General features: G+C 47.4%; 1 protein-coding gene across 3 annotated transcripts in view; it reads left to right on the forward strand.

The window, feature by feature from the left end:
- The window catches only part of LOC119958243 (caspase-8-like), an 85,885-nt gene that overhangs the window by 37,740 nt on the left and 32,447 nt on the right, over nucleotides 1–15,698 (forward strand). For 2 of the 3 annotated variants that reach the window (XM_038786660.1, XM_038786677.1), the window contains 2 exons: nucleotides 6,119–6,222; nucleotides 15,023–15,137. In XM_038786660.1, the coding sequence (XP_038642588.1) occupies nucleotides 6,119–6,222; nucleotides 15,023–15,137 (219 nt within the window). The remainder of the gene's footprint in view (nucleotides 1–6,118; nucleotides 6,223–15,022; nucleotides 15,138–15,698) is intronic. The other variant, XM_038786667.1, reaches the window with a different exon arrangement.

Raw genomic sequence — 15,698 nt, forward strand, 5'->3', positions numbered from 1 at the left:
GGCCTTGGTCTAGATGTACATAAGTGGCAGGGCAGATTGAGAGAGTAGTTAATAAAGCACATGGTGTAGTAATCCACGGGAGGCAGGAGTTCCGTCACCACACCAATATTTATTTACAATAACGATATTACAGGAGCAGCTACAAACAGTGCTGCTAGCAGTCCAGTCAACTTAAGACTGGCTCACAAAACTTACACAGGTGATTATATGGGCCCCCTCAATGAGCTATCATTGAGGGAGCTCATACTCCAATTGGCCAACCAATAAAGCCAATTGGAGTTCATTACACCCCTCCCCCCCCAAGGTCCGAGGAATTCCTGCCTGCTGGCATTCCTCTGAGCTTCTTCCTGCTCCTCATGTCAGTGTCTGTCACCTCTGTGTCGTCCGCCGGGTCGTTCTCCGAAGTGGGCGGGGTGTACCTTATAGGTGCCCGTCTTTTCCTTGATGACCTCCTTGGAAGTTGTTCTTCCTCCTCCTCGGGGAGAGGCGTCGCGGCGGCCTCGTCGAGTATGTCCATCTCCGACTCTGATGACTGGATGACGGGGTCTGGAGAAATTGCTCGGGGCTGGGGTGTGGGTATCCTTTCCGTCTGGGCTATCCCAGCTTGAGGCGGTCCTGCTTCGCCTGCCTCCAGGTGTGGTTCCACTGCCCTTATTTGGTCTAGGTGTTTCTTCAGCACCTTACCTCCTATTGAAACCTCATAGGATATGGGCCCTGTTTGGGACTCTACCGTGCCTTTGACCCACGTTGGTCCATTCCCATAATTCCTGACCCAAACCAGTGCCCCCCACCTGGAAATGTCTCTGCTGCCGACTATTATCATGCCCCCTGCGTTGGGCCTCCTGTTGTTTCTCCACTTTCCCCGTTAAATTTGGGAAAAGGAGACTCAGCCTCGTTCGCAGCCGCCTTCCCATTAAGAGTTCAGCTGGCGGTATGCCCGTTGTGGAATGCGGTGTGGTCCTGTAATCAAACAGCCAGCGGGAGGGTTTTGTGTCCATTGACGCTGCCAGTTGCCTCTTGAGTCCCACTTTAAGTGTCTGGACCGCTCTCTCTGCCAGGCCGTTGGTCGCTGGATGGTAAGGGGCCGTTGTGATGTGACGGACTCCGTTTTCCTTCAGGAATTTTCCAAATTCCCCACTTGTGAATGCCGTTCCGTTGTCCGACACCAATACATCCGGAAGTCCATGTGTTGCAAACGAGGCCCTGAGCTTTTCAATTGTCGATGCTGTGCTTGCCATGTTTACCCGGTGGACGTCCAACCATTTGGAGTGGGCGTCCACTATCACCAAAAACATTGAGCCCATGAAAAGGCCGGCGTGGTCAATATGCAGGCGGGTCCACGGTCTGCCTGGCCATTCCCACGGGTGCAATGGCGCCGCTGGTGGCACTCTTTGCCCCTGTTGGCACTCCTGGCACCGACGTACCAAGGCTGCTATGTCTGTGTCCAAACCTGGCCACCAAATGTAGCTTCGAGCTAGCATCTTCATTTTAGACACCCCTGGGTGTCCGTGATGTAACTCAGTTCAGATTGCCTGACGGCCCTGAGCTGGGACGATTACTCGGGCTCCCCATAATAGGATACCGTCTTCTACGGTTATTTGGTCCCTTCTGCTCCAGTATGGGTGCATCTGGGGCTCCACTGGTCTTTCCAGTTCCCCTGTTAGCAGTAAATGCTTCATCTTGGCTAAAACTGGGTCTTTTTGCGTCCACAACCGAATATGTTGTGCGTCTACTGGTAGGGTGTCCAAAAAATCTAGAGTCATTACTGTCGCCTCTAATTTTGGTATTTGCGGCGGAGTGTCCGGGAGGGGAAGTCTGCTCAAAGCATCTGCATGTGCTACTCGCGTTCCCGGTCTGTGCTCCAGAACGTATCTATATGCCGCCAGTAGCAACGTCCAGCGTTGGATTCTAGCTGATGCAATCGGGGGTATTGACTTGTCTTCTTTTAATAACCCTAATAACGGCTTATGGTCCGTCACTATGGTGAATTTCCGCCCGTACAGATACTGGTGAAATTTTTTTACAGCGAATATCACCGCCAGTCCTTCCTTCTCGATTTGGGCGTACTTCCTCTCAGCCATCACCAAGGTCCTCGAAGCATAGGCTATTGGCCGTTCTTCCCCATTCCTTCCTCTATGGGCTAAGACGGCTCCTACCCCGTAGGGGGATGCATCACAAGTGACCACCAACTCCTTCCTTGGGTCATAATGCTCTAGGACATTTTCGGATGACAGCTGTTCCTTAATGTCCCTAAATGCTCGGTTTTGGCGGGTGGACCATTTCCATTCTTGCCCCTTTTTTAGTAGCTGGTGGAGGGGTTCTAGGATGGACGCCCTATTTTCAATACATTTTCCATAATAGGTTACCAACCCTAGAAATGATCGTAACTCCTGGACCGTGGTGGGAGCAGGGGCTTCTGTTATTGCCCTTACTCGGTCTTCTAATGGGTGTAAGCCTGACTCGTCTACTTTATATCCCAGGTACGTCACTTGTGGGGCCAGAAAAACACATTTTTCCCTTTTTAGCCGTATGCCTGCCTTTGCGAAACGCCTGAGCACTTCCTCCAGGTTCCTTAAGTGTTCCCTGTTTGTCCTACCCGTGATTAAGACATCGTCCAAATAAATCGCCACCTGCGGTAGTCCCTGCAGAATATTTTCCATCGTACGCTGGAATATAGCGCAGGTTGATGACACTCCAAAAGGTAGCCCAGTATAACGAAAAAGGCCCTTCAGGGTGTTGATCGTAGCGAACTTCTGGGAGCCCTTGTCCAGTTTTAACTGCAGGTAGGCGTGGCTCATGTCTAGTTTCGTGAACAAAAGCCCACCTGCCAATTTGGCATATAGGTCGTCTATTTTCGGGATTGGGTATTTGTCCAGCAGTGCGTATTTGTTTACTGTCTGTTTGAACTCTCCACAGAGACGTATCGAGCCGTCTGGCTTCAAAATTGGTACCACCGGTGCTTCCCATTCCGAGAACTGTACTGGTCTGATAATGCCGTCACGCCATAACTTTTCTATTGCGTCATCTACTTTCTTCCTTAATGCAAAAGGTACCGGCCTGGCCTCACAAAATTTCGGAAGAGCTTCTGGGTCCACGTGCAAAGTTGCTTTGGCGCCTATGATTTCCCCCAAACCTTCCTGGAAGACCTCCGGGTATTTTTGGAGTACTCCACTCAACTGCCCGCTTCCACTCTGGAAAATTTTCATCCAATCTAATTTTAGGTCTTTCAGCCAGTTCCGTCCAATTAAGCTCGGTCCGGAGCCCTCTACTATCGTCAACGGTAATCTGAGCAATTGTTTCTCATATTCCACAGGTACATGAGTCGTGCCTAGAACTTCCAGGGGTTCCCCCGTGTAGGTTTTAAGTTTTGTCGATGTTTTTGTTAGGGTTAGTGGCTGGAGTCCATCTTTGATTTTTCTAAATGCTGCCACTCCCATTACTGATACGGCCGCACCCGTGTCTATTTCCATTATTGTCGGCCGCCCGTTCACCCGTGGGGTAATCCTAATGGGTTCGGCTTTCTTTGTTGCAATATTATATAATTGTTCCCCTTCGGAGGAGGATGGGGCGTCTAGGTTGTGTACTTCCCTGCGTCCCCACCTGCTATTCCTCTTTTGCCACCTCCTTCTAGGGTTTCTGTCGTTGTTACCCCACTCTGTCTGGTGCCAGAAACGGTCCTTCTCTGTTGGGGGAGCCTCAGCCGGTACTTCCCTCTGTCTCCAGTTAGTCCGGGTCAGCATTCTACAAGGAGGCCTTCAGGAGACGCGACAACGCAAAATTGCTGAGCAAAAACTTATAGCTAAGTTCCGCACGCATGAATGTGGACTCAACCGGGATCTGGGATTCATGTCGCATTACATTCGGCCCCCACCAACAAGCCTGGACTTGCAGAGGCCTACCGACTGAACTGGCTTGGGACAATTCACACCTCTTTAACCTGGAGTTACCTCTCTCTCTGCATCTTTGATAATTTGATTGCCTGCAGGTGCTCGCATTCCGGGGCATCTCTGACTGTGTCTATATAAACATTTCTGGAACAAGCCTTTCCATTCACCTGAAGAAGGAGCCGTGCTCCGAAAGCTCGTGTTTGAAACAAACCTGTTGGACTTTAACCTGGTGTTGTAAGACTTCTTACTGTCCAGTTAGTTCTGGCAGACTTGGGGGCAGTTCTGGGGTTTACCTTTTTCCCTCTATTCCTCAGGTTTTTCCTGAGGGCGGCTATCTGGTAGCAGGACCCGTTGTGGTAGTCCCTCTCACAGGTATCTACCTCCATTGGCGTGCCCTGTAGTTCCTGCACCCTACTTGCTGCCTTTTCTAGGGACAGTGCGAGCTGTAACGCCTGCCTGCAGTCTAGCTCTGTTTCCGCCAACAGGCGTTTCTGTAATTTCTGTATTGTGAGGTTGTTTATACCACACACTAACCGGTCCCGAAGCATTTCATTTAGCGTCGGGCCGAACTCACATTTTTCCGCCAGCCTTCTCAGGCGGGTCAAGAAATTTGTGACTGACTCCCTGTCTTCCCGCTTCGCTGTGTAGAATCTGTACCTACGCAAAATGAGGGATGGTTTTGGGTCATAGTGCTCTTTCACCAATTCCGTTACTTCTTGGAAAGTTTTCGTGTCTGGCGCATCGGGATAAGTCAGACTACGTATAATGGCGAAAGCTGAGGGTCCGCACGCCGACAGCAGGATAAGCCGTCTCCTTTCCTCTGTCACTATATCATTTGCCCGGAAGAAGTAACACATTCTCTCCACATACTGGGACCAGTCCTGAATAGCCGGGTCGAATGCCTCTAACCTTCCAAAAAACGGCATTTTTAAAATGGCAAGGCTTACCGTCCGAGTGAGGCAGCTGGTCTCCGCAAAATTCTTAGTTTACCTCGTCGCCACTGTAGTAATCCACGGGAGGCAGGAGTTCCGTCACCACACCAATATTTATTTACAATAACGATATTACAGGAGCAGCTACAAACAGTGCTGCTAGCAGTCCAGTCAACTTAGGACTGGCTCACAAAGCCTACACAGGTGATTATATGGGCCCCCTCAATGAGCTATCATTGAGGGAACTAATACTTCAATTGGCCAACCAATAAAGCCAATTGGAGTTCATTACACATGGTATCCTAAGTTTTATTAATGGGGGCATTGAGTATAAGAGTAAGGAGGTCATGTTGAACCTGTATAAGGCACGAGTTAGGTTTCATCTGGAGTACGGCACCCAATTCTGGGCACCATACCTGAGGAGGGATGTGAAGGCGTTGGAGCGAGTACAGAGGACATTCACAAGAAACAACCAGGGATAAAGAAATGGAACTACAATGATAGATTGGAGCAGTTGGGACTGTTTACCTTGGAGAAAGAAAGGCTGACAGGAGACTTGATGGAGACATTCAAGATCCTGAGGGGTATGGACAGAGTGAATAGTGAGAAATTGTTCTCACTCAAGAGAGCATCAAGAATTAGAGGGTACAGGTTCAGAAAGTGGGCAAAAGGAGACCAAGTGATGTGAGGAAAGAAACTTTAACCCAGAGGGCGATTGCAGTCTGGAACAAACTTCCTGAGAGGGTGGAAGCATGGCTCGATTGAGGTGTTCAAAGAATGTGCAATGTTATGGGAATACGACAAGAGAGTGGAACAAGGTAGAAAACTCTTTCAGAAAGCCAGACTTGATGGGCCGAGTAGCCTCCTTAGCACTGTAAAGATTCTGTTATTCTGTTGACTACTGCCTAGTTCACATGGTGTTATGACATAATCTCAACTACTCTACCGACCAAGTAATTATTTGGGAGGGAGGTGCTCATTGTGTGCTCTCCGAGATGGACAAAGAAGGCAGCAGCAATAGTTTAATATTTAATATTAATTTATTCACTGTTTAAATAAATTTGCTCTGTGTCTGACCAAAAATCTTACATTAATTTGAAGCATGATAAACAGACTTGCAAATTAACTTCATCTTTCTTGCAATGTGCACAAATGGAGCATTGTACAAACCCTGAGCAAACGTTTCCAAAGCACCTCTCCCTACTTCCCAAACCATTTGAAAATGGCATTCAGGTTGGGTATGTGCGAAATGTCCCGCAGCATTATAATATTATTTTGTTCTTTCTCTAACTGGCTCAGCAGAGAACTCAACAACTTCTTCTTCGGATGCAGCACCTGCCCTTCCTCCATGCCACTCAGCACAGGCAAGTTCAAACTTGGAGGCAAATCAGCACAACAAGCAGGTTGGTAAGACACAGTGAACAGTGTCAACGTTAACTTTCTGAGCTCTCTCAAAGTCACTGCGGTATATTCTAAGAAAGTAAAGCCCCCAGGTGAGGGAGGGAGAATGAGAAATGATCGATTGGGTGAAGTATTGTAGGAAGGTTAGAAGACCTGGAACTGTACCCTGACAACAGTTTTGTGCTTTCAGGAGAGAATGTCAAAACAAAACTGGTGTTGCAGAATGGTGGCATGAGCACTGTAAAATGATGTTATTGTTGTACAGCTCGCATGAGTAAGGTCTCTTTGGGACTGAACTGGCATCCAAGTGAAAACCCTGCAATGAAAGATGGGAGCCAAGGCAGCGCTGCATGATGGACTTGATATTCCAGCACTGGGATCAGATAGATCTGCAGTGGGTCAGGACACAATTGATGATCAGTCTTTTTCCCTTGGGCGGGGGTAGATTTTCCAGGTCTTCACCTCCTACTACTGTTCATTGAACACGCTGTACATGCTGTCTGATAATTTCCATCCGTTATAGCTTGCCGAGCAACAGCTATACAGGTGTGTGCCCCCCACTGGTGCCTTGATCCTCATGCATGAACTTCCGCAATAAGGCAATCTAATAATAATAATAATAATCTTTATTAGCGTCACAAGCAGGCTTACATTAACACTGCAATGACGCGCAGTGAAAAGCCCCGAGTCGCCACATTCCGCCGCCAGTTCGGGTACACAGAGGGAGAATTCAGAATATCCAGTTCACCTAACAAGCATGTCTTTCAGGACTTGTGAGAGGAAACCGGAGTGCCCGGAGGAAACCCACGCAGACACGGGGAGAACGTGCAGACTCAGCACAGACAGTGAACCAAGCCGGGAATCAAATGAAATGAAATGAAAATCGCTTATTGTCACGAGTAGGCTTCAATGAAGTTACTGTGAAAAGCCCCTAGTCGCCACATTCCGGCACCTGTCCGGGGAGGCTGGTACGGGAATCGAACCGTGCTGCTGGCCTGCTTGGTCTGCTTTCAAAGCCAGCGATTTAGCCCAGTAAGCAAAACCAGCCCCTATCAAGCCCTGGTCCCTGGCGCTGTAAAGCCACAGTGCGAACCACTGTGCTACAATGCCGCCATTTGGCCATAGAGCACAATGAGAGCCCGAATTTCCCCTCACCCCGCGTCTGCACACATTTTCCAGCTGTGATCATTGAACAGGATATCAAGGAGAAGCCTCGGATCATTTTTACTGTCCCCAGCACAAGGGTGCAGAAGCCAGTTGTTATGCCCTTAGCTATGACTCAGAGGTAGCACTCTTTCCCCTGAGTCAAATCCCATTTCAGGAAGCTGTGCACGTAATCCAAGTTGACACCTCGGTACACAAAGAGAGAGTGTTGAGCTGGCATCTGTATTTTAAGTAATTACATCTCAGTTAGGTTGTTTTAATATTAGTTTTTACGGGATTGGGCTTTACTGGCATTTGTTGACATCCCTAATTGCCCTTCAGAAGGTGATGCTGAGCTTCCTTCTTGAACTGCTACAGTCGATGCGGTGTAGGTACACCCACTGCGCTGTTAGGGAGGAAGTTCTAGGATTTTGACCCAGCAACAGTGAAGGAATGGCAATATATTTCCAAGTAAGAATAGTGAGTGACTTGGAGGGGAACCTCCAGGTGGTGGGTTCCCAGGTATCTGCTGCTCCTGTCCTTCTAGATGGTAATGGTTGTGGGTTTGGAAGGTGACGTCTGGATAGCCTTGATGAGTTTGTGCAGTGCATCTTGCAGATGGTGCCTAGTGCTACTGTGCATTGGTGGTGAAGGGAGTGATTATTTGTGGAAAAGATGCCAATCAAGCGGGTTGCTTGGTCCTGGATGGTGTCGAGCTTTTTGAGTTTTAGAGCTGCAGAGAATATTCCATCACACTCCTGACTTGTGCTTGTAGATGGTGGACAGGTTTTGGGGAGTCAGCAGCTGACCTGCTCATGTGGCCACAGTCCAGTTCAGTTTCTGATTAATGGCAACCCCCAGGATGTTGATTGTGGGGGATTCAGTGATGGTAATGCCATTGAATGTCACGGGGCGATGGTTTGATTCTCCCTTATTGGAGATGGTCATTGCCTGGCACTTGTGTGGCTCGAATATAACTTGCTACTTGTCAGCCCAAGCCTGGACATTGTCCAGGTCTTGCTGCATTTGCACGTGGATTGCTTTGGTTTCTGAGGAGTCGCAAATGGTGCTGAACATTGTTGGTTCAAACATGGGCATGCAGTGATCCGCAAACATTCTGACCTTATGTTGGAAGGAAGGTCATTGATGAAGCAGCTGAAGATAGTTGGGCCTCGGACACTACCCTGAGGAACTCCTGCAGTGATGTCCCAGGACTGAGATAATTGACCTCCAAACCACTACAACCATCTTCCTTGTGTCAGATATGACTCCAACCAGCGGAGAGTTTTTCCCCTGATTCCCATTGACTCCAGTTTGTCCATGTTTAAACCAAAGCTGCAATGAGATGAATAGAAAACTAGTGAAGAGGATCAGGTGGGTTCTCCCAGTGTCCTGGGTCAATATTTATCCTGTAATCAACATCATCACAAAAGATTATCTGGTCATTTATCTTACTGCTGTTGGTATGATCTTGCTGTATGTAAATTGTTCACCTGCGTTTCCTACATAATAACAGTAATTACATTTAAAAGGTAAATCATTGGCTGTGAAAGAGTAATTGCAAATTCTTCATTCTGAAGTATATATCCAATTCTCTTTGGAAAGTTACGATGGAATCTCCTCACACCACCCTTTCAGGTTGCAATGCACCGCTAAAAGCTGCGAATCAAAATATTCTCATCTCCCTATAGTTATCTTCACAATTCTCTTCAATGAAAGTCCCACATCCCTTGTACAGTTCGAGTAAATCTCCTCTAAACCTTTTCCACGATTTTAAATCCAAAATGCAGCGACGAGAAATTAACATAACACTAGCTGAAGCCTAATCAGTCATTTATAAAGGTTTAGCATAACTTTTTTGCTCAAGTCCTCAAGCTTGAGATGCCATTAATTTTTAAACAGCCTTCTGAACTTGTCTTGCTACCTAGTCTTGTTACAACATGTGAAAGATGCTCAGTGAATGCAAGGCTATTTAAGAGCTTAGGAAATGTGTTTTTTTGTATGACTCAGTGTTCCCTATGGGAGTGTCATCTAGAAATGCTTTTCTGAGAATATTATTAACCAGACTTAGCAGTGCTTTTATATGATTAACTTACTGATCAGGATTCTTGTTCAAAGCAATTACCAATGACCGTTCTCCCATTTTTTTGAAGGGAAGATAGAAATCTTGGCGCATGAGTCAAACAATATATTTTAAAATTAATTTTACGGGATGTGGGCGTCGCTGGCAAGGGCAGCATTTATTGCCCGATCCTAATTGCCCTTGAACAGAGTGGCTTGCTAGGGCTTTTCAGAGAGAAGTTATGGGACAGCCACATTGTTGTGGGTCTGGAGTCACATGTGGGCCAGACCTGGAAGGCATATTTCCTTCCCAAAGGGGCATTAAAAAAAAAATGATTTTTACGGGATGTGGGTGTCGCTGGTTAGGACAGCATTTATTGCCCATCCCTAATTGCCCTTCAGAAGGTGGTGGTGAGCTGCATTCTTGAACTGCTGCAATCCTTCAGGTGTAGGTACACCCACTGTGCTGTTAGGGAGGGAGTTCCAGGATTTTGCCCCAGTGACAATGAAGGAACGTGATATATTTCCAAGTCAGGATGGTGAGTGACTTAATAATAATAATAATAATAATAATCTTCATTAGTGTCACAAGCAGGCTTTCATTATCATTGCAATGAAGTTACTGTGAAAATTCCCCAGTCGCCAAATTCAGGCGCCTGTTCAGGTACACAGAGGGAGAATTCAGAATGTCCAATTCACCTAACAAGCAAGTCTTTCAGGAGGAAACCGGAGTCACCCAGAGGAAACCCACGCAGACACCGGAAGAACGTGCAGACTCCATACGTGACATGACCCAAGTGGGAATCGAACATGGGACCTTGGTGCTGTGAAGCAATGGTGCTAACCATTGTGCTCCAGGGCCATCCAGTTTGGAGAGGAACCTTCAGGTGGTGGGGGTCCCAGGTATCTGCTGTTCTTGTCCTTCTAGATGGTAGTGGTCATGGGTTTTGTAGCTGTTTAAGGAACTTTGGTGAGTTACTGTAGTGCATGTTGTAGATGGTACACACGGCTGCCACTGTTTGGCGGTGGTGGAGAGTTTGAATGTTTGTGGAAGGGGGAGCAATCAAACAGACTGCTTTGTCTTGAATGGTAATAATAATAATAATAATCGCTTATTGTCACAAATAGGCTTCAATTAAGTTTCAGTGAAAAGCCCCTAGTCGCCACATTCCGGCGCCTGTTCGGGGAGGCTGGTAAGGGAATTAAACCCGCGCTGCTGCATTACAAGCTAGCTGTTTAGTCCACTATACTAAACCAGCCCCTGGTTTCGAATAGTGTCGAGCTTCTTGAGTTATGTTGGAGCTGCATTCATCCAGGCAAGTGGAGAATATTCCATTATACTCCTGGCTTGTGCCTTGTTGATGGTGGACAGGCTTTGGGGGTTACTCACCAAAGGATTCCTCATCATTGACCTGCCCTGGTATACCACAGTATTAATATGGCTAGTCCAGTTCAGTTTCTGATCAATGGTAACCCCAGGATTTTGATTGTGGGAAATTCAGCGATGGTAATGCCACTGAATGTCAAGGGGCGGTAGTTAGATCCTCTCTTGTACGAGATGGTCATTGCCTGGCACTTGTGTGGCACGAATGTAACTTGCCACTTGTCAGCCCAAGCCTGGATATTGTCCAGGTCTTGTTGCATTTGGACATGGACTGCTTCATTATCTGAAGAGTCATGAAAGGTGCTGAAAAAATGATTTTTACGGGATGTGGGTATCGCTGGTTAGGCCAGCATTTACTGCCCATCCCTAATTGCCCTTCAGAAGGTGGTGGTGAGCTGCCTTCTTGAACTGCTGGAATCTTTCAGGTGCAAACATCCCCACTTCTGACCTTATGATGGAAGGGAAGCCATTGATGGAGCAGCTGAAGACGGTTGGGCCTAGGACACTACCCTGAGGAACTCCTGCAGTGATGTCCTGGAGTTGAGATGATTCACCTCCAACCACCATAGCATTTTCCTTTGTGCCAGGTACATCTGCAACCAGCGGACAGTTTTCCCCCCTGATTCCCATTGACTCCAGTTTAGCTAGAGCTCCTTGATGCCATGCTCAGTCAAATAGTGCCTTGGTGTCAAGGGCAGTCACTCTCACTTCATCTCTGGCATTCAGCTCTTTTCTCCATGTTTGAACCAAGGCTGTAATGAGGTCAGGAACTGAGTGACCCTTGTGGAACTCAAACTGAGTGTCCGTGAGCAGGTTATTGCTGAGTAAGTGCCTCTCGATAATACTATGATGACTCCTTCCATCACTTTGCTGATGATGGAGAGTAGACTGATAGGGCGGAAATTGGCTGGGTTGGATTTGTTCTGTTTCTTGTGTACAGGATACACCTGGGCAATTTTCCACATTGTCGGGTAGATGCCAGTGTTGTAGCTGTACTGGAACAGCTTGGCTAGGGGTGGGGCAAGTTCTGGAGCACAAGTCTACAGTACTATTGTTGGACTATTGCCAGGGCCCATGGCCTTTGCAGCATCCAGTGCTTTCAGCCGTTTCTTGATATCATGTGGAGTGAATTGAATTGGCTGCAGACTGACATCTGTGATGCTGGGGAACTCCTGAGGAGACTGAGATGGATCATCCACTCGGCACTTCCGGCTGAAGATTGTTGCGAATGCCTCAGCCTTGTCTTTTGCACATATGTGCTGGGCTCCTCCATCATTGAGGATGGGGATATTTGTGGAGCCTCCTCCTCCAGTGAGTTGTTTAATTGTCCATCACCATTCACGACTGGATGTGGCCGGACTGCAGAGCTTAGATTTGATGTGTTCGTTGTGGAATTGTTTAGCTCTATCTATTACTTGCTGCTTATGCTGTTTGGCACAAAACTAGTCCTGTGTTGTAGCTTCACCAGGTTGACACCTCATGTTTCGGTCTGCCTGATGTTGCTCCTGGCATGCTCTCTTGCACTCTTCATTGAGCCAGGGTTGATCCCCTGGCTTGGTGGTAATGGTAGAGTGGGGATATGCCAGGCTGTGAGGTTACAGTTTATGGTTGAATACAATTCTGCTGTTGCTGATAGCCCACAGTGCCTCATGGATGCCCAATCTTGAGTTGCTAGATCTGTTTGAAGTATATCCCACACCACACGATGGAGGGTATCCTCAATGTGGAGACGGGACTTTTTATCCACAAGGACTTCTACTGCTACTGTCATGGACAGATGTATCTGCAGCAGGCAGATTGGTGAGGATGAGGTCAAGTATGTTTTTCCCTCTTGTTGGTTCCCTCACCATCTACTGCAGTCCCAGTCTAGCAGCTATGTCCTTTAGGACCCAGCCAGCTAGGTCTGTGATGGTACTACCAAGCCACTCTTGATGATGGACATTGAAGTAGTTTTCAACATGGAGGAGTACTGATTCATCAGCTGATGGTGGACGGTACGTAGTAATCAGCAGGAGGTTTCCTTGCCCATGTTTAACCTGAAGCCATGAGACTTCATGGGGTCCAGTGTCAATATTGAGGACTCCCAGGGCAACTCCCTTCCGACTGTCCACCACTGTGCCGCCACCTCTGTTGGGTCTGTCCTGCCGGTGAGACAGGACGGGACAGGAATGGTGATAGTGGTGTCTGGGACATTGCCTTACGTCAGACTGTTGTTTAACTAGTCTGTGAGACAGCTCTCCTAACAAGGCCCAGATGTTAGTGAGGAGAACTTTGCGGGGTCAACAGAACTGGGTTTGCCATTGTCATGATGCAGGGTTGTCTGTCCGTTTTTTTTGTTGCGGTTGAATACAACTGAGTGGCTTGTTAGGCCATTTCAGAGGGCATTTAAGAGTTAACCACATTGCTGTGGGTACACATGGCTCCCATGGTTACCACGCATGCATGTCAGGGTGGCAGATTTCCTTATTATTGAGACATCAGTGAACCAGATGGCTTTTTACAACAATCGCCAATGGTTTCATGGTCATCATTAGATTTTTAATTCCACAAGTTTATTGAGTTTAAATTCCATCATGGTGAAAATTCTTGCCATGGTGGGATTCAAACCCAGGTTCCCAGATCATTATCCTGGATCTCTGAATGACTAGTCCAGTGACAATACCACGATACCACCACCTCCAGATGGATTTAATGACAATCAATGATAGTGTTATAACCTACCTGCTTACCACTGGCTGGGGACTAATAACAATCCCACAATCCTATGGGAGTATGAGCTTTCCCAATGAGGGGGGCAGAGAAATCATTAGCAGACTCCCCGCATAAATAGAGCTGGCCAGTTTGGAACCAGCAGAGAGAGTGAGCAGCAAGGGAAGTTACTGCTGCTGTTGTATATATATATGTTATTGTAAATAAATGTTATTTCTTTGTATCCTGAAAACTCGTGCTGGATTCTTCGTGGCCCTCACAAAAGATAGTTTCATAGTTGTCAATCCTGAGATTAGTTTTCAATTCCAGATTTGAGGCTGTATTCTTCCACCACATCCGTTGCAAGAACGCCACGGGCGAGACGGTGACAATGGAAAAATCCATTGACCTCAGGTGCGATTCTCCGGTCGCCGGGCGTACGCGGCCGGAGAATCCCACCCTTGGTTAATTGAATTTAATGCCGGGATTTGAACCGGCATTCCCAGAGCATTAACCTGGATCTTTGGATTACTGGTCCAGAAACTATATCACAACACCACCATCGTTTGGATACGCAAACACAGAGAGGAAGCTTTACTCCATACCTAACCTATGCTGTAGGGAGGATTTGTTGGTTCAGCTGGCCATTATCTCATTGCTATGTGAAGATTCAATGTTATGGTTCCCTATGTTGTGTACAAACTGGTAATATCATTAATAGGGCAGCGCTGTTTCAGCATGGTGGCGCAGTGGTTAGCACTGCTTCCTCACGGCGCCGAGGTCCCAGGTTCGATCCCGACTGGGTCACTGTTCGTGCGGAGTTTGCACATTCTCCCCGTGTTTGTGTGGGTTTCGCCCCCACAACCCAAAGATGTGCAGGCTAGGTGGATTGGCCACTCTAAATTGCCCCTTAATTGGGAAAAATGAATTGGGTACTCTAAATTTATATTTTTTTAAATGTTAAAAATAGGGCCGTGCGGTGGCTTGGTGGTGAGCACTGCTGCCTACGGCGCTGAGGATCCAGGTTCGATCTCAGCCCCAGGTCACTGTCCGTGTGGAGTTTGCGCATTCTCCCCATGTCTGCGTGGATCTCACCCCCCACAACCCAAAGATGTGCAGGTTGGTGGATTGGCCATGCTATATTGCCCATTAATTGGGGGAAAAAAAAATTGGGTCCTCTAAATTTATTTTAAAAAAGGTAATATCATTAATGTGCTCAAACCCTACTTCAGGAAACACATGGCCAAGATTGCAGTATTTTCATTGGCCATGCAAGCTGCCCTCACAGTATTGCCCATTGAGGCTGACAGTTAGTGCTGCTCATGTCAATTTTGTGCTATTCAAATTCATTTGAAGTAGCAGAGGGGATAGGCATTCCAGCAATTGGATCTGGATGTGAACTCAGGTTCAAGAAGAAAAAGGTCACATTTCAACATGCTGACTCACTTACTTCTGTAATATGTTGTTCATCAAATTTGTCACCTTGTCTGGCTGTGCATTTCATGTCGCATTAACTGTTTCAACAGCATATTGAACAGTACAAAATGAACAGTGAGCCCCTTGGAATCTGCTTAATATTGAACAATAAATTGTTTCCGGGAACGAAATTCAAGGAAAGAAATGGGACAAATTGTGATGCAGGTAAAGTCAAAAAAGTTCTAAATGATGAGCTTGTAGAAGCTATTGAAGCACCACGACTCAGAAAGATCACTGGTAATTACAAAGGACAAAGAAAAGTACAGCACAGGAACAAGCCCTGCGGCCCTCCAAACCTGCACTGACCATGCTGCCCGTCTAAACTAAAATCTTCTACACTTCCGGGGACCGTATCCCTCTATTCCCATCCTATTCACGTAATGAGCGAGAATCACTACAGGCGTGGCCCTGACACGTTGGACCTCGCGATGGGCCAGCGGGGTAACTCTCTAAGAGTTATCCCCAAAGTCCATCCGAGAGTCACCCTCCACCCCTCACAATGCAGGACCTGGCCATCCCACCCCTCCAGACACTCCCCCATGCCCCCCCCCCACCCCACCAGAGACCCCCTAAATAAAGAGACCCCAACAGAGACCCCCGAAATAAGGAGATTCCCCCCCTCCCCACAAATACCCCCCAGAAGAGAGACCCTTGTCAGGAAGCCCCATCCAGACACAGAGAGAACATGCAGACTCCGCACATTCAGTGACCCAAGCCTGGATTCAA

The sequence above is a fragment of the Scyliorhinus canicula genome, chromosome 2 (genome assembly GCF_902713615.1).
Source record: "Scyliorhinus canicula chromosome 2, sScyCan1.1, whole genome shotgun sequence".
NCBI lineage: Eukaryota > Metazoa > Chordata > Chondrichthyes > Carcharhiniformes > Scyliorhinidae > Scyliorhinus > Scyliorhinus canicula.